Here is a 19,894-nt window from a genome sequence, read left to right as displayed (position 1 = left end):
AGTTTGAGAAACACTGCGCTAGTGGATTGTCAACGGGGGGAGCCTCGCTACGGGGAAATTCTACATATGGCCAGTCCACCCCTGAAAAATGTCTATGCACACGTTATTATTAATTAAAAAAAAAGTTATAAAAAAAAAAGATTAAATGTTTTTAATTTTCAATTTGTAATCATCTCGCGACCCCCACTTTGGGAACCCCTGGTCTAGACAACCAACAATCATGGATGTATACTGGATACAGTTTGGAGGCGGGCCCCTGTCAATTTCTATGTAAGTTACGCATTAAGCCAAAATGGACAGACTGTAGATTCATTGGTTCCCGAATCATCAGGGGACTTAAGACATAGAGCAGGCGCACTTGAGTTTTCCTTAAGCCCGCCTCAAATTTGCCGGTCTTTGCTCAGTTTCGATAACTCAAAACAATTATTATTTGGGCCACCGGATAGATCAGAAGTTAGAGCTGGCGGCCCCTAGCGATGCCCACTGCCAAGTATCTGGGTTCAACTCCCGAGTGCGCAGAATGTTTCAGGCAATGTCATCCCCTCTGTCTCCCCCGTTCACCTCTGTTTCTCTAGTAGAGGCACACCCAAAATATATCTGAAATGTTTCTTAAAATTGCACTGGTTTACAGACGTCTCTTCCCCAATGGAAGTCAGTGCAGTACCACCTTTTGGCATCTACTTACATTTGCTTTAACAGGTGGCTCACTTCCTCTGGGCATGCTTACAATATTCAAATCAAAATCAAATTAACGTTGGAATTTGTTAGTTAACTTATCTTTGCATACATATTAGGAGCATAGTACCATAACCCAGACATCCCATCAGTAGATGAAAGGTACACTATTATAATTGGATTGTCTGTAATGGAAACAATGTCATTCTTTTGTATACTTCCTGGGTTTTTTTGTGCTTTGGTTGTGTGTGTTTACAATGGAAATAAGAAAAAGATTAACCACTGTATACCGACCTAGTAATGATTGTGCAAACTGTAATATAAATACTATGTAACTTCAAATTAAGAATACAAAAAACAATTGTACATACCTTATGAGACTGAGGGGACAGAAATGTTCAGAGCCAAAGTGAGAGACCAGCTCAACCTAAAAGAAAAGGAAAAATATATTGAAATATTATAATTGAAATGGCTGCTGTATTTAACCACACACAGATTAACCCCTGCCGCAGTGGTTTCATTATTTACAAAACAGCAGAGCCGTGATTTAGTTTGACTGTGAATCAGTATAAAAGGCTACAATTAAGCATTTAGAGACCAATGTGAGTACATCTGAGGAACATCTCGGTAAAGGGCAAGTTAGATCATTTAAATGCATGCTTTATCACACAACAACAGCTGAAGGGTTAGCATAGTCTCATTATGTTTGATATGATTGTATTCAAAGAGTATTTCTTGAAGTTAGCAGCAGCTAGCATAGCATAGCAAAGGAATCTGTTCAGAGTTGATCACACCACAAAATACACCCACCCTTTGCTTTTCAAGTCACACAACCACAGACCTCTACAAGAAAAGCAGGCTAACCTTTATGTACTTGGTGAACATCTGAAGCAAGAGAGACAGGAGAAAAAAGAGAAAAGAATTAAAGAGATATACACGTGCATTTCAAACAGGACCAAAACGTTTATGATGGTTTGATTTCATTCACTTTAGATGCAAAATGTCCAAATCTAGAATGTAAAACCAAATGTTAAATGTGCGGTGGATTATATTTAGAATATGGCTTTAGAGCAGGGTTGTCAAACTTAAGGCCCGGGGGCCAAATCCGGCACGCGACTTCATTTTCTGTGGCCCCACAAGAGCTTGCAAAGAATATAATATGTTTATTATACGGTTACATGCCGATTTACAGAAGCACGTTGCCCATAAACTACATGTCCCACAATGCATCTCAAATATGACCTTTTCTCAAAATGTTACTTTTTTCCAGAATTTGGCTTTTCTTTTTCAATCATTTCATCATCAAGAGACTTCCAATTATTTGCCCCTATCCGATAATAATCCAATGCAGAGGCAATAATACATTATTTTATATGTATTAAATATTTACCGTACTTTTCGGACTATAAAGCGCACCTGCATATGAGCCGCAGCAGCTAAATTGTCCGTCTGTCTTGCTCTCGTTCTGTCTCTCGGTTCCACGTTTACTTTGGCGCGCTACCTGTCTCACTCTTTTCCGGCCTCCAGCTTTTCCTGCTGGAGCCCGCCGCTTAAAGGTGGCGGGCGTGGACCGGTCATAGAGCCCATAGTGTTAAAGGTGGTTAATTTTACCTGTAAAATCCATAGATTTAGGAGGTTCCCTAGTGGCCGTTAGCTGTACCAAAAAAATGGGGAAAAAAGTCGCGGCTTATAGTCCGAAAAGTACGGTATATATGTATTTTTATATAGTCTTAAAGTTACAACCGGCCCTTTAAGTGCAACCATAATGCGAATGTGGCCCGTGATGAAATTGAGTTTGACACCCCTGCTTTAGAGGTAAAGACATACTATAATACAGTGTAATCTACAGACCATTCTACAGTTAAGAGTCAAAATGTTCATTCAATTAGATTCAGAGAGAAAGTGTACAGAAACAGTTAAATGCTTTCATGCATCAAGAGATAACAGAGATTCATCTGCTCTACTTTAGCTCATAGAATGGAGACTGGTGTACTGTATGGTAGTGTGACTGAAAAGCTCACCTTCACATATTTAGCATACAGATGCTCGTCCAAAGGGAAGCTCTGGACTGTGCGTTCATCCCGGGCGTGGAAGGTTCCCAGCTTCAGCCACTTGTTTGTTGGATATCTACAGGAGGAGATTCACCACAGTCAGTGGATATCAGGTTAAGAGTTCGGGATTACACTTTGGGATGGACATTATAAGAATACAGGTTTTGATCAATTAAAATATTAATTATTCATGATGTTTTTCCATAATGAAACACACTCTGGGGCAAATTCTCAAAAGGCTTGGTAATGCACTGGTAAATGTTGGGGAAATATTTTCCAAGGCCCATAACTTTGACCCAGTGTATCAGGTCATACTGTCCTGACTGAGCACACGCACCTGTAACCTTGGCTGCTGTGCTCTCAGTGTTTTGTCTCCCTGTTCCTGCCTGTTGACGTCAGCTGATAGAGGTGTTAGGATTCTATCTTGTTATGCACAATGTTGATTATTCTCTCTGAACTAGCTAAACACAGGGGTCTGGGGTAGAGTTCTTCAGAATTGACGTGGCAACTCTACCGTGAAGTCAGAACCTCTGACTGTGTGACTTGTTTTGTGAATCCTCCGGCCGAAGCTCCAAATAAACCATCAGTGTTTGACATCAGAGCTCCAGCTCTCCGCGTGTCTCCCTTTGAGTCGGTGACTCCTCCTGCATTGCTACACAGAAGTTTCCCCCACAGTAAATATGGTATGTATGATAGTTGCAGTGCATACCTGTCACTGATGGAGACAAGGAAGTCTTTGGGAGTGGAGGAGAACAGCTCAAAGTTAGCGATGTCCAGCTGCTTCACCTGGATGGGCTCACAGAGCTCGATGATGAACCTGGGCATTGGCAATAAAGAAAAAGAAAGGCTTCAACAATAAGGTGGAGGTTGCATCTTTGGATAGAAAGCAGGAGATGCATGAACACTACGTACCAGATTTTATTACTGCAGGGGTTTAACATGTACATGTCCATGTTCTCCTTCAATATGGCCGAAGTGCTCTGTATGGAAGACAAAATAATCAATGAGCTTGTTTTGTCAACAGATTACTCAGTAGCATCATGCATATTGTTGTAACTGTACTGTCAATTCCACACGTTTGATATGTTTGGATTTGTATTGCTTTTAAAAAAATGTCTTCATTTTGGCGGTAATTTGATTTGCCTCATTTGGTTGAAGGTGCAGGAAAGAGTCCTAAAAGCACGGGAATGTGTGAGGATTTCTCCACCTCCGTTACCAGGGTATATGCAGGAATCCTGAAGTCAGATGTAAAACCTTTTAAGACCTTTTTTAAGACCCTTTCCATACATTTTAAGACCTCATCGCCACTTCGAGTTTTAACCGGTTACATTGGCGACACACTTTACCTCACATTGACTATATACAGTAGTGATTGTCCTTCCTCCTTATCTTCCAATCATTTGGACGCAGACTTGCATTTCCCCATAACGATGTTGCTTAACAACCGGCGTAAACGGACCTTCGCGCGCTATCGAGCAGTGAGCGTGCGATGTCCTGTTCAGATGACGTCAAATCCAACGGTATCCCCTAAATAAACTCCACAGAATCACACGACACATCTACGCCATGATTACATTCAGCCACACTGTAGAACACAACCTCTTTGGACCATTTATATACTTATTGAAAACAAGCTACAAAATGTAACACCTTGGAAAATGCCGTTTAATACTTTTTAATAGCCTTACTTTTCGCTAAATTGATTTATCAACTTTTAATACTTTTTAAGACCCCGCGGTAACCCTCCACCTTTCGAAGTCAATATTTTATAGACAGATGCCTTAAATAATATCTGTAGTTAAATAAAGAAACCCCACAATGTCCGAAGCTTCTTTCCATGGTAAACAGTGGTTGCTAACAAGTGACTAAATGAGACTACTGTACCTAACATTAGCCTGGGTGAAGTCACATTACATTACATGTCACTTGTTAGACGCTTTTATCCAAAGCGACTTACATACTCAGTACTGTGGGCAATCCCCACAGGAGCAATTTGGGGTGAAGTGTCTCAGGGACACAACCACATGCTGACTGCAGTGGGGTTTGAACCTGTAAATATCATAAATCATCAAGTGGTGTTAATATGTGCAGATTATCCAAATGTCCAAAACGTGTAAGTATCATACTTGCTTTTGACAGATACCTTTTTTTCTGCAATATACCGAAATCCTATTGAAAAATAAATCCTATTGATTTATTTTTTGTCGTGGGAGCCCTTGTGATGCTCACTTCCGGGTCGGCCTACACAAATCTTTCATCTCTGCACTACTCTGTAATCCTGTAAAGTCCTGGTGATTGTTTGGTAACCTTTCATATATTTGCCAGCAATGGCTTGTAAACCTAATGGAGAGCAGTATGCTACCAGTTCATTGTAACTTTGTAATTACATCAATCTATATATTTACATAGTTGTGTAAAATTATTGAATTGTAATTTCTTGCATTTACTTCCCTTATTGTATCATTGTTCAAACGAAATCCTATATAAATCACCATAACTTGAAAAGTATGTTTCCGTGTTCTTTAATCAGGACACAGAACCTGATTCCCTGCTGACCCTATTTCCTTTATACACACAGTACCTTTGCTTCTGGGTTAGAGCCAAGGATCTTAGCTCCACACTCCACTGAGGCGTAGTTATTGAAGTTCTTCTGGACTTTCTTCACCACAGGAGGAGCCCCGTTGTTAGAAGTATGAGTAGACTGAGCTATTTAGGAGGAAAACATAACAAAAGTTGTTTTTTTCAATCCAGTACCCACACACAGGAATCCTGGATCCTCACACTTTGTAATCTTACTCTTTCCATTCTCCATCTCCATCATCTTGCGCGACCACTCATCAAAGGTGGGGATGTCCTCGGGGTCTTTGCTGCTCGTGCTGCTATCTGTGCCTGTGATGGCAGGGGGGCTGGGATCCTGTCGAAGATAATGAGAAAAATTAGCGCTGGGTAGACAAAAGGAAAGCAGTTCACGTGTTATCTGAGAGCCTCACCTGCTCTTCCAGCCCGTGCGACGTGTTGGTCTCCAGATGCTCTGTGCCGTGAGCAGCAGGAGGACTCAGAGCTTGGTCAGTGTGGGTTTTAGTACCTGCAGTGTGAACATTGGAAGTGTTCTCCAGAACGATTGGAGGACTGCTGTGGGAACAAAAGAAACATTTTGGTGTTTGTTCAGGGGTCACAAATTCTAATTTGTCTTTTGAAGGTTTAATATTTAACATTTCCACAATAAAATGTTTTAAATGACAAGAACTTGGCAATATATTTTGTTGAATTGGGTACTACTAATATTCCATCTGCTTCCAAAAATATCAATTTCAAAACCTAGAGACATTCAATCAAGGATAAAGTCAATGTTATTTGGCTGCCCATAGTCACCAACGTATCCCCTTAGAGCAGCGGTTCCCAATCTTTTTCAACTCAGGGCCCACTTAAGAATCAAAAAAAAATTCGTGGCCCACATTCAACCATAAAGAATACAGAGGCTAAATAAAGTTCTGATTGGTCAATTCAGAACCTGTGACACGTTGTAAATCCAGTAGAACAGACCGCTGTCAAGGACTGTAATGACCGTTGCTAAGGAGGATCAAGAAAGAGGTTCAAATTTAAAAAAATCTTAATAATGAAAATGTTTCCACACAAATTATAATGTTTTGCAAATTATTTGGAGGCAAATATTGAATTTTCATTTACACCCTTTAATATTGTATTTGGGCTTTTAGATGAAGACCGCACACAGTTAATAAATACAACTATTCTTCTGGCTAAAATACATATTTTAAAAGTCAATCAAGGAGTAATCTTAATTTAAGGTGTTTGAAGAGTAGATTGTAGTGTTGCACGGTGTACCGATACTTGAAAGGTACCGCGATACCCTGCCGTTAAAAACGTTACGATTCCTCCGTTTCATTAGTATCGGTACTTTAAGAATGACGGGGAAAAGTACTCCGGTGAGAAAGCGCCGTTTTAATAAGAGCCATGTGTGTTCAGCGCTCTGCTTCCACTCCCTGCACTGCAGCCGTGCCTGCAGTCCCTCCCCTTTCAAGCACGCTCTAAGTCCCTCCCCTCTCTCGTGCACGCGCTAGCTGCCAGAGCATGTGAGAAAACGTGGAGCAAGTGTGAGTGCAACTGCCGCTGCGCCTCGGCTTGTTGACAAAAAAGATGCCAGAAGCGACATTTGGAAGTATTTGAGCTATATCTCTGACAGTGAGGGCAAGCCTACGGACACCACGAGGCCTGTCTGTAAGAAATGTATTAATTTTATTTAATACGAATTCTTGTCATTTATTTTATTTAATGTTCTCATTGTTTAAAAGTTTGTGTTATGGTTCTGGTGTGAAATAAATCACAATAATCACATTTAAGACTGTTTCCCTTTTTTAAGAAAAATATCAAAAAAGAATCGGAATCGCAATTCTTGACTTGGTATCGGTATCGAAACCAAAATGTTGGTATCGTGACAACACTAGTAGATTGTAAATACAATTTCTTTTGAAAAAAATTATTGCCACAAAAAATGAAAGGGTGGCTGAACACGCCATGACATGGGAAATGTGCTTGCCATGTTGTGTTTTGGTGGTATTTGGTTCTCAACAGGGGCAGTTCTATGGGGGGGCAGGGGGGCCAGTACACTGACACTGACCTCTGACCCCCCTGTGGCCCCCCTAACAATGAAAAGTTGTTTTTTTGTTTGTTTTTTTAAATGTATATTTTCTGGTACTCTGTTTGCCAAAAACCGCAGGATTTTGTTGCTGTAATGTGAGATTGTGCAGACACCCTTATGTAAAGTAGAGATGTAACTGTTCATTGCCTTTATTTTTATATAAATATGGTGTTAGTGCAAACATTGCACTATAACTTAAGCTGAAGCTAACGGTAATAATTATAAGATCTATCTGAAATAAATAAGTGAAACAAATACCAATAACTGTATTGCATTGTTTTCTTATGGGCAATTACTTCATACTGTCTAGTTCTCTTTTTCGTCCTGCATTTATTGTGCCCCCCTTAGAAAATAACTGGCCCCCCAGTGGCCCCCCCAGTCAAATTGGTCTAGAACCGCCACTGGTTATCAACCTATTTTTGTTTGTGAAATGTTAAAGTGATCCTACTGACTGTATCTTTGTTTCTTCTGTTTTAGTCTGAGATGGGAATGTTATCTCCTATATGTTATTGTTATGTCCATGTTTGTGTCTTTAGCCTGTACACAATTAAAGATTATTTGGCGGCCCACTTGCAATGCCTTCGTGCCGCCCACAGGTTGGGAACCGCTGCCTTAGAGCATGTGTAAGAGTTGTGGTTGTCTGCCCAAAGTTTACTTTTATGCAGTTTAAGCTACGTTTTTACCATAGACTTTTTAGATCTTGGTTGTTTTTAAATATACATTTGAACTGGATAAAGGATTTGAGTTGTCATGGATATAAAGCTCTCAGAGAGACAAACAAAGCAAATGTTAGCGACAGCCAAACAATATGAGGATTTTCAACGTGAAGCTGCCTGTTTGCACCGGTTTAAATCTTAGGAGCTTTTAGTTTTTGGAGAGGAGGACACCTCAGTGGATAATCTTTGATCCAGGTTAACACCCCCTGAAAGTTGTCAGAGAAAAAAAAGTGAGTCCTCCAAACTTCATTAGAGGAGATTTGAATGTGAAAATGTTTGATTCCTTGTTTGTTTGATTCCTTGTATTCCTGCTGTTAAACTGCTCCTTGTTTTTGACAGAGGCAGACATGTTTGGTAAAACTCAAGGAAAGTACAGCGGGAGAAGCCGACTGCAATAATAAACCCCCTTGATCCAACACTACTTCACAACACCACCAAACACTGCCTTTTGTTTTGATTGAAAGTTCCCTTGTGGCAAGAAAATGACAGTTGCACTATACTTACATTTTGTTTTGGCCTTGCTCACGACCTGCATTCAAAGCCAACTTTCCAAAAATGCAAGATGTCTTACTAAGTAGGGCACATGATTTCCTCTACCCACCTTTCATTGTCATATGGATTGTCCCCTTCTCCCTCTTTTTTCTCCTCGAGTTCTTCACAGTCAGCTGGAGGCGGGTCCGAATCAACGACGTCAGGTGCAGCTGTGTCAGCTGAAACACTGAAAGAAACAACCATCCATGTTACACTCGTGCAGCCTTTTTACTCACGGTAAAACAAAGAAAAAAAACTAATGATCTTTTACAACAACTTGCTCTTATAAAAAGGTACCGTAACTCGAAGTGATGTGCATTTTCCGAACAACAGAATGAGATACAGCAAAGTAAGTAGATCGCAGTGGAAACAAAACATGAAATAAGCCTCCTCCATGTAATAATATCTTGCCTGTCTGGGGTGCTTTCTTGAAGGTTAAGGATGTTGGAGTTATCTTCGGGCTCAACAGTAATATCAGAGCCAGGGTCTTGAGTGGCGGAGGTTTCAGGGGGTGGATTTTCTGAGATTTGCTCAGGTTCTGTCTCAGGTAGTGAAATGTCTTTTTCGTGCTTCCATTCTCTGTCTGCAGTGAGCTCCTCCTCTCCAAAGGCCTGATGGATAAACAGAGGTGTTTGAGCTGTGGAGAAAGATGTTGAAAGTGATCTGCCTATTAGTAGGCAGAGAATCTCCCTCCGGAGGGAACACAGGGATTCTAGCCTTTGCAGACCATTTACATGCACACAAACCTATACAACACACGACTACAGGGAAGGGAAAACCCCATCAAGCATAAAAGGGCCTCTTTAAGAAAAAGAAATGTCATACAGATCCTCACACACATAATACAAACCATAACCATTTTCATATTTTCTTTTTTTTTAGGACAATAAGAATGAAAAGTTATGTTAAAATGGTAATTGCCTCAAATATGTGAATCATATCACAATTGTAATATTAGTCCAAATAATTGTCTCTTTTCTCAGAATGGCTCTGCCCTACCCATTAGCCAAAGCTGGATTTAGCATGATAGCACTTAAAGCTTCAACTGTGCCAGGAACAATCATTAATACGGAGCACATAGTATAATGCATATCGAGGTTGATCTCCAGAGGAAACCAAATGGAAATCTTACCTATGAAATGATCTCTGACATAAGCAAACATCACGGTACAGAATTAATTTGCACTTTTCTATTTACATAAACGCTGCAACTGTACAGTACCTCTAAATATTGTTTTCCGTCCACCTCTTGCGCCGTGTCATCCTCTTTTTGCCGATCATCCTCCATCCACTTCTCATTGTCAGACAGGAACTGGGCAGGGAATATCAAGCTTTCCTCAGCCTAGAGAAAAACACAAACAAATGAACGCATACACAAATATTATTTACACCACAGAGTTACAGAAACTAAAAACATTTGATTTTCTAGTCCATATATTCAGATACTTTATCTGATCTGAGTGTAGCATGACAGGGGGATTCCTGTGTGGTTAAATGAGCTTAAAAACATATGATGGTCTTGATGATCACTTGAGTTAGCTCAGGTTTATGTTTATTAAGGATCCCCATTAGCTTTTGCTCTCGACAAAAGCTACTCTTCCTGGGGTCCGACACTTAAAACAATACAACAATAATACAGCAACATTTAGGACATAAGTCCTGACATCAGGTTAGACGGCAACCTGTTGTACTTTTTTCTTCCTGTATTTACTTGGATCATTGTATAACTTGCACATTTATTATTGTACTTTTGACTTCCTATTCCCTTCCTTCATGTCTTGAACAGGGGTTTAAACATCCTTACTGATTGACACTTGTTATTAACAGTCAGTTTCCTTGTTTCTTGTCTTAAATATGTGTCCCTGTTGATGTGGAGCTGCTGTGATGCAAGGAAAATGTTGACCTGACAATAAAGTGCCATTGTATTGTATTGGGCTGCTCAATTAAATCGTATTTTAATCGCAATTACGATTTTGGTTTGCAACGATTACGAAAATAACGTAATCGAAATAAAACGACTTTTTTATTTTTATTATTCTTTTTTATTATTCTTTTTTTTTATTATTGGTTTTTCAGTTGAGTTATTCTTAAAGTTCAGGGTGATCAACTGTGATAATCGTGATATCAATTATTGACCCAAATAATCGAGATTATGATTTTTGCCATAATCGAGCAGCCCTAGTATAGTGTATGATGCACTGTTAGTAGTAGGGATGCCAGCGATTATTCGATGATTCGAATATTCGTTACAGTCTCCATAATCGAATATTATTTTTAAAAATCGATTTTATTTATATATTTTTTTTTTATTATTTAAATTTTTTTATTATTATTTATGTTTTTTTTTTTTTTTTCTGGCTTAGTTTCAACCAAAATATATATATAAATATATATATGCTAATAATAGTAATAGTATTAATAATTGTAAATGGCCATTGGTCACACCACCAGTTTTTTTTACTGTAAACTTGGAGGAAGCCTGCGTGCAGAGCAGACTGCTGCTGCAGCACGCTACACACCGACTCCGCTCCCACCCCCCCCTCTCCCTCACACGTGCGACTAAAGATGAACAAAGCGGCAGGTAAAAAGAGTTCCTCCTTGTGGAACTACTTCGAACTTACAAGTCCAAAGGAAGTTAAATGCAAGCTCTGCGAAAAGACGTTGGTTTATCACAGCTCAACCTCAACAATGCGTTCGCATTTGAGTGCGAAGCACGCCAAAGAGGTTACAGAGAAAGACGCAGCACAGCTGGCCATTACCAACTTCACTTCAAGGCCACGTCGTTGTGATGACATGCTTGTTTGTTGTTTGTGCTGTTAAACATGTTACAGTAAAGACAACAACGGAATTCCTTTTGTCTGATTTTTTTTTTTTTCTCCCGTGGGGGGGGGGGGGGGGTCGAATAATCGATTATTATTCGCCAGGGCTGCCGAATAATCGATTTTGATCATGGTCAGTTTCTGGCAACCCTAGTTAGTAGGGCCTGGGACTTAGATCTGGCATAACTTAAGATGGGACTTCCATTGCCAACAACTTAAATGTAGCTTGAGTGAATATGACGATAACACCTTTGAATCTTTAGTGTGGGTTGCACTAGGGATGCATATCGTTGACTTTTTTACGATACCGATACCGATACCACTGAACGATACCGATACATATCGTGATACTTTGAAAATGTATCATCCCACAATTACTCCCATGAAGCGCTTTACGATATAGTTAACATGTAAAATGAATATTAAATTCAATTGTGGGACTTCTTGGACCTTTTAGTACTGAACAAACAATGAAAAATACATAAAAAATATGAAGAAAACCGATTATGGAATATCTTTTATAACACCCGCTATCAGGTGTGCCGCGTGAATAGCACATCTTGTCAATGCAAACAGACCGTTATAATTAATGTTAAACCTGAGATTCGACTAGAGAACAAATAAATAATAGAATAAAGGTCATGAGATCTCGGCATTGCACAAACAAACAAATCTCATCTTTAAAATCAAAAACTGAAAAAAACTGACATCGCGATTTCCCCCCCCCCCGCGGTATATATTGCGGGTTTTTTAACCTGTTAAGCCCCAAAGTCCCGGCGGGTACTTTACTTTTTTTTCACGACACTGTGTCTCAGGGGATCTTAATATTTAAGAAACTATTAATGTGTTGTACCAGATTAACGGAAATAATCTCAGCTAACTGACGATACAAACCATTTTTACCAAAACAAAACACAAGTCTCATAAGAAGCATCTAAATTACCCCTGAGCGAAAAATGCTAACGCACTTTGGCAGAGAACTCAAGATAAAAGTACCCTTATTACTTATCGTAGCTGCACATACAAGATATCCGATTAAAGCTGAGGTTCCACAGATTATTTAGGTATATAGTATCATCACTGAGTGATCCGAACTCGGACAGGGGAAGCAAACACAGACTTCACAACACGTACCATTACGTAGCTTCTAGGGGAGATGTCTCACCGTAGCTGTCAATCTGATCAAAAGACGTGTTCAATGGCATTAAAACGAGAAAAAACGCGGCTGAATCGGTTAATCCATAGGTTTTTAACGTCTCTGTATAAAAAAAGTATTTCATTTATAATCCATAATTCCATTTTAATGTAAAAATCGCAGAGCAAAAGTTAGCTGCTAATGGTAGCCACCAGAGTGGCTGCTGCTTCCGGTCCTGGCTATGCGGCAGTACAGCGCAGCCTAACACACACACATTACCAAATAAGGAGTGAGTGACACGTAGCCAAAACCGGAAGCTGCATACACTCTGGTGGCTACCATTAGCAGCTAACTTTTGTGCTCCGGTTTTTACATAAAAATGGAATTATGGATTATAAACAATTGCTTCAAAGCCACAGATACATTATTAACCTATGGATCAACCAATTCAGCTGCGTTTTTTCTCGTTTTAATGCCATTGAACACGTCTTTGGATCAGATTGACAGCTACGGTGAGACGATCTCCCGTAAAAGCTCCGTAAAAAGGTACGTGTTGTGATGTCTGTTTGCTTCCCCTGTTGCGAAATCGGATCGCTTAGATACTATACTTAAATAATCTGTGGAGTCTCAGCTTTAATCGGATATATTGTATGTGCAGTAATAAGGGTATCTTTATTTTGAATTCTGTGCTAAAGTGCGTTAGCATTTTTTTTTTTTAAATGAATAAAACCGCACGTCCCTGCGGTGTGAATATCGCGGTTATCGCCATGACACGGTATATCGTTCAGCCCTAGTAGCCACCAGTAACCGGTATTTCCGGATACCGGTATGCATCCCTAGGTTGCACTATGGTCGTGTTGCAGCAGTTGCTACCTTGTGATGATGAATCTCCTCCCCTGATTCTTCCTCCGAACTGAGGTCCTGTGAGGACACGGGCCTCTGAGCCTCCTGCTGCGTCTCCGTGCAACCGACATAGCAACTAGGGTACCTAAGAGACGAAGAGAAGACATCAGTGTCATAATGAATGTAGGTCACTTGCTAAAGCACTAGCGAAAATACCATGTATCTGGAGAAGAAGTTGAGGACTATGAAGGGGTCTAAACTCTTGAATCGAGCAGCCTAAACACTGGATTTGACTGCAGTGAGTCATACACAGTGGAAGCTGCAGTGCAATGTCACAGTATGACTCACTGAAAGTCCCAGGGGCCTCTAGCCTAACGGACACAACTTATCTTATCTGCGTGCAGTCAGAGAACGTTATCAAAGTGAAGACACACCTCAAACATGTGGCGTGTTACTCAAACTGACTGTATGAACAAGATCAATAAACTTCAAATGTTTCTTAAATGTTATTTATATTCTATTACGTTTGATTGTTGTCCGTTGACTATTATCTAAAACATCATCATATGTCCCGACCTGATGTTTGTCATTTTATTAACCCTTCCTTTTTTGTAATCATTTGTATTCTTACTTATTGATAGTTATTTCATGTATTGTAGTTTTAACTGTATTTTTACTGCGAAGAAAAAGAACATCGTTATTTGCTTCTATAGATTTTGTTTTTTTCAAATGATAAGTGTATTAAATCTCTTTCTTTAAATAAAAACAATACAGTTCTGATTGGTGACACACTAAGTCAGGAGTTTTTCAATTTGAATTGTAATATTATATATTTTAACTGTACTATGTCAGGGTTTCCCACACAGACTATACTTGGACGGGCCGCCCAGGTATATTAACGGCCGCCCAAGTATATCTCGCGACCCATTTAGTTTTTTTTTTTTTTAAATAATAATAATAATAATTTTTTTTTTATTCGTCCGTGACCACGACGCCATCTGCGATCGATTAACTTGTGGACAATGATCCCTCGCTCCCTTGCACTGATCTCGCCTCCTTCTGGCCTGTTAAGTGGCCTGCCTCACACAGGGTGACTGGCTGTCCACATGATGTGGCCACTGTCATACAGATCATAAATCAAAGCCCTTGATTGGTCTCTGTGTGTCATTCAAGCTCGGGATAAGCTCAGCTCAGGTGAGGTAAAGGACTCTCTTAGTGTTTAGATAGTTTAGTCTAAGTTCTCAGTGGGTCTCAAACGGTTTGGTCACCATTTATGTAAACACATATTTCCATTTGAGAGGGTAGTGATTGGTCTAATGGGTAGTGAGGTGGGCTGAAGATCGGAAGGCTGTGAGTTCAAATCCCGCCAGGAACACCACCACTAGTGTGCCCTTGAGTAAGGCACATAGCCCTTAGTTACTCCAGGGAGAATGTCCCTGTAATCGGTCATTATAAGTCGCTTTGGATAAAAGCGTCAGCTAAATGAAATGTAATGCGATTAGTAAAAATATGCATGAATAAATAAATAAAAAGTTAACTGGGTGGAAAAAGGTAAGATACACTTTTAAAACTTGTTGAGAGAAAACTAGTCTTTGCTGCTGCCTCAAAGAGGAGCAGGGGGAGAGGAGGGAGACAGGGGAGGCTGATTCAGGAGCACAGACACACTCACAACTATAAATGAACCAAAAATAAATTAATAAACAAGTTTCAGTGTTTTTTTCATATTGGAAATGGTATGTTATTGGTTATGACCATGATTTTATGATTATTGAAATGTATACAGTTCTGTTTAATATAGGTGTTTCCATAGATCTAGTCTCTTTATTTTCCCCTCAAAATGCACCAGATTGATGCATTTAACTCCAAAATAAAAAATAAAATCTTACCGGGGGCATGCCCCTGGACCCCCTAGAGGATTTGAGGTCGACCCCCACTAAAAATCACATGGATAGGTTCCTAAATACATTTATAAATACATTAATTTTTTTAAATAGTAACCCATTTCCATATGTTCATGTGTGGGTAGTAGATTTAAACTATAGGGCTATCATTATGGGCCCTGCCTGTACCTGTTCACTCTGCCATCGCGTGAAGGGTCTGCTAACAAGCGACCAACAGAAAGGTTAATGTTGTTGCACGTCACCCCCCAGGAATGAAAAGTCAATAAACATGTTCTTACAACTTTTTTTTTTTCGGGCACCCCAACCCCCCCGCCCGCTGCCACCACCCGCCCAAGTATATTTCAGATCTGTGGGAAACACTGTATGTACTATTTTATTGACCTGTACTGTTCTTTAATCTTGTTAAAGTACAGTACAGGTCTTGGTAAATCTTGATCCTTGTTTAAATAAATGCATACATTACAATTAAGACACAATGGAGAGGTCTGCAGTGACTGTGCTGACTCCTGGCAGGAAAAGGACAATAGTTCGCCCAAACAAGGATCGTAATAATTGCAATAGCAATAGAAAGTTCCTGTGGGGGTTACGGTACGTCCACACAGCAGCTTTTCAAAAATCTTGAAAATCTTGGAGCTGGGCGTGTCTGACAGCTTGGGGATTTTTTGCGAGCAATGCGACCAACAACCAATCACATGAATCTCCCACCCCCGACATACAAAACAAAAAACCCCGGGGATTTATATAAACTCCCCAAACAGGCGAAAACCTACCAGTTTCACCCACTGTCTCTGCCACCTCCCTCCATGCCTGGTTCCTCCGGTTTGTATCCCGTTAATAGTTCTGGTCGTAAAGAACCGGGTGATTTGCTACCGTAATTTCTCGTTTGGAATATGAGGAAATGAACTGCGGTCTGGTTCTCCCTGCTTACACGCGGTTTGATTGGCTAGCGCTTCTACTGTCAGATTTGCATAAACGTGTTTGATTGGCTGACGCTTCCAGCTCAGCTTCAAAAGTTGAACATTGCTCAACTTTTGAATCCTGGAAATCCTGGACATCCTGGAAATCTTCGCTTCGCTCCCCCACAATGCAGTTTGGCGAAAAGCGAGGCAAAGTGACGTCATCCCCATTCAAAGTCAATGGGCAGAGAAGCGTTGGAAGCGGTGGAAGATTCTTCTGAAGCTGCTGTGTGGACGTACCGTTAGGGTCTCAAAGGCCACACTCGAACAGCGACTGCATACTTGTCAACAATCCGAGGAATTATCTGGATTTGATTCTGGATTCCAGGTGGGGGATTTGACTTGGCCTCTGGGCAGGGCTGGGTGGCCTAACTGCTTTTGTTGATCTGACTTTAAGGTCTAGACTAGTGAGAGACGCATTGGTGCACAACAGAGCACTTGTTTTCTAATTGAAAGGCCCCAACGGAGCAGGAGTGGTGTTAAACCACGACCTGCTCAATCATTCACTAACTGCTAACAAAGAGTTAAAGCAGGACACTTGACAAAGGAAGTGGGAGGAAATGCCAGAGGTTTTTAGAAGGCAGTGTTTTTTAAATGTGTGCGGTGCGGTGCCCCCACAAATAGAATCAAATTCTGTGGGAAACACTGGAAGGATATGGATATTCCCTCTGTGCGCCAGCCTCTTTTGATATACATACAGCAATGAGAGGTTTTTTCAATATTTAAGAGAAATTGGTGAAAAATAATACAAAAAACAGGCAAGAATAGAATGTGTTTAGAGCTGCAACAATTGGTCAATCATCAGAAAAAGAATGGCCAACTATTTTGATAATTGATTAATTGCTGAAAGTCATGCTTGTCTGGTTATCACCCGTCCCCTTGTGTGTTATGTAGCTTTTTCTGCATGTAAACGGTCTGCAGAGTCACAAACCCTCAAAGTACACCCTGTAGCGAGAAAAACTCTAACACAGAAAATACCTGTCTGAGCTGCCCCAAAACGCCTCGTTGGACATTTTCTTTTTCCATTGTTTCCTTCCTGGAATCAAGTGACACACACACACACACACACACACACACACACACACACACACACACACACACACACACACACACACACACACACACACACACACACACACACACACACACACACACACACACACACACACACACACACACACACACACACACACACACACACACACACACACACACACACACACACACACACACACACACACACACACACACACACACACACACACCACACACACACACACACACACACACACACACACACACACACACACACACACACACACACACACACACACACACACACACACACACACACACACACACACACACCTCAGCCTGGCGGAACGTGGCGAGGCGAGGCTGCGGGTGTGTGCTCGATCTGGTTTTGGGCTGGGTTTCGCTGTCTCGCCAACCCCATGCAGCAACTAGGAAACCACACCAGTAAGCCAGCTCACACTGTCCGCTCCTCGCAGCAGCGAGCCTCGCAACGTCCTGCCAACACGGCACCCAGTTTGTCCTTACTGGTGTCATTTTCTGGTTGCTAACAAACGCCATTGTAACACATAATCACTGATGTTCCGCTGTAACGGTGGTGGACTCATCAGAACAGAGTGGGCGAGCTGACCAATCAGAGCACAGTGGGCACACAGGGAGGGGGGGGGGGGCAGGAGCTCCAACAAGGCGTGTAGGACAGAGAGTGAATACACATAGAGATGCTGTATGAAAAACCAATGTGATTTTGGAACTTTGAACAATGTAAATCTATTCTAGTAGACCTCAACAATGTAATTATGATCAGTAGAAATGGCCATGACATGGGACCTTTAAACTAAATATGTTTGTGTTTGGCCTGAAAAATCATGAGATTAAAGACATCACTATTCACAAAAAGAAATTAGAATGGACATTTCTCTTTACTTTTTGACATTTTATAGACCAAAAGATTAATTTAGTATTGATCTAATAGTTGGCAGATCAAGAGACAATGAAACAAATGATAGTTACAGCCTTAGTAGTGTTGAAGGGATAGCAGACCCTTTGCAATACTTAAAGACAATGCTTTACAGAGCAGATTGGATTGAACAAATGGACTGCTCACTATGCAACATATACAATAAATAAATATCACAAGGGCAAAGATGAGGTTTATGTGTCCACTGCCATCAAGATTGTCCCGAGACACACCTCTGACTGACAGTTGACCTGTGACTCTCAAATTCCGTCACATTAATGCCACGTGGTGTGATGCATCATTGTTTACTCCAATTATAATAATCTGATAAGATTGATTCAATGATATGACATCACACAAATGGTGAATATCATTATGGTGACTTCATTCACTGAAGAGATTCAGCTACAGTATATGGGTAGTACAACAACTTTGTATTGTGACAAAGTCATTCATAGTGATTCATTTCTTCCGATGTTGGCTAAATTCAGAGAGTTCCACAAAAAATATGAGCAAATATTTTTAGCAGAAGGCTGCACAATTTGGAAAAAATATAAATTATTTTAACTTATATTGCAAGTGCAATATGATTTTCAAATATTGGAAGGATTTAAAAATGACAAATAATATTTGTTGTATATTATGGAAAAACATTTTTAAGGGGTACTGTACAAAGCAAACGTCCTTGTCTGACATTAGAGTTATTCTAGTTCCAGCCTGCATAATAAGAGCCTATTAAACCTGAACTGAATACTACAGCTGTTCATCATGTCAGTAGTTATGTACACCTGTGCTATGCCTGCTATGACATGTCTGAGAACTTAAAAAAATGCAACAAAATCTATGAACTGACGCAATTCCAGAGATTCTAAATGTTTACATGTGACTGCATGTCATAAAACACTTTTATAACTCGCACTTCACTCTAAAATGAAAGCTAAAGCAGTGCTTGTGAAAGTAGATCAGGTCAACATTAACATAGATGTTAATACCATATTAAATAATACCCCTCCCTTCTCTCTCTATCCAAGTGTTGTGTTACTATCCTCTTACATAATGGCTACAGCCAACAATCCTCCTCCATAAGCTCCCTCTCAGCTGGCTTTACTGTGTTCAGTCAGATTTACATAGACCTAACAACCTCCAGCAGAACTGACGTGACAGGCCAGTAATCCTGTAAAGAGCAAATATGAGGCTAACGTTAGCACTGTGACAGGATGGGTCGTGGGAAGCATCAGCAATTGACTCCGCAGTGTGTGTCTAACACATTGCGTACTGTTGTTTAGGTCAAAAGTCTTCACCAAATACCTGTGCTTAAAAGGAGATACAGACTTTAGCAGCTGATACAACGTATGTTACTAACTATGTTTAATCAGCCACAATTACTTAAGGTGGATGGTTACTACGTCAAATAGCTTTTAAGCCTAGCTAACAGGCTAGCTAATTATTCAGTAACTCAAGCTAACTCGTACACTGACAACAAGTGAAGGGTTAGCACCTGGTTAGGTGCCACATCACAACACCATGTTAATGCTAGCTAGCTGGCTAACATAATGCGCTGTAGCAAATGTAACCCTCACGTTTGTCTGGCAGTATGTTACTTTGTATGGTTAACCTTGT

At 40.4% G+C, this 19,894-nt stretch overlaps 1 protein-coding gene across 4 annotated transcripts in view; it reads right to left on the bottom strand.

Moving 5' to 3' along the window:
* The window catches only part of LOC117462239 (SUN domain-containing ossification factor-like), a 37,938-nt gene that overhangs the window by 17,728 nt on the left and 316 nt on the right, over window positions 1-19,894 (bottom strand). For 3 of the 4 annotated variants that reach the window (XR_004553809.2, XM_034104374.1, XM_034104376.1), the window contains exons 2-13: window positions 13,458-13,572; window positions 9,853-9,972; window positions 9,042-9,241; window positions 8,701-8,817; window positions 5,717-5,858; window positions 5,523-5,640; window positions 5,308-5,432; window positions 3,639-3,706; window positions 3,436-3,543; window positions 2,697-2,802; window positions 1,540-1,560; window positions 1,047-1,102 (exon numbers count right to left, since the gene is read on the bottom strand). Coding sequence is in view for 3 of the 4 variants with exons in the window: in XM_034104374.1 (XP_033960265.1) it covers window positions 1,047-1,102; window positions 1,540-1,560; window positions 2,697-2,802; window positions 3,436-3,543; window positions 3,639-3,706; window positions 5,308-5,432; window positions 5,523-5,640; window positions 5,717-5,858; window positions 8,701-8,817; window positions 9,042-9,241; window positions 9,853-9,972; window positions 13,458-13,572 (1,296 nt within the window). In the remaining variant the exon portion in view is untranslated. The remainder of the gene's footprint in view (window positions 1-1,046; window positions 1,103-1,539; window positions 1,561-2,696; window positions 2,803-3,435; window positions 3,544-3,638; window positions 3,707-5,307; window positions 5,433-5,522; window positions 5,641-5,716; window positions 5,859-8,700; window positions 8,818-9,041; window positions 9,242-9,852; window positions 9,973-13,457; window positions 13,573-19,894) is intronic. The other variant, XM_034104375.1, reaches the window with a different exon arrangement.

Source organism: Pseudochaenichthys georgianus, chromosome 17 (genome assembly GCF_902827115.2).
Source record: "Pseudochaenichthys georgianus chromosome 17, fPseGeo1.2, whole genome shotgun sequence".
Lineage (NCBI taxonomy): Eukaryota > Metazoa > Chordata > Actinopteri > Perciformes > Channichthyidae > Pseudochaenichthys > Pseudochaenichthys georgianus.
Note: the sequence above shows the minus strand (reverse complement) of the source record. Positions and strands in the feature narration are given on the sequence as shown.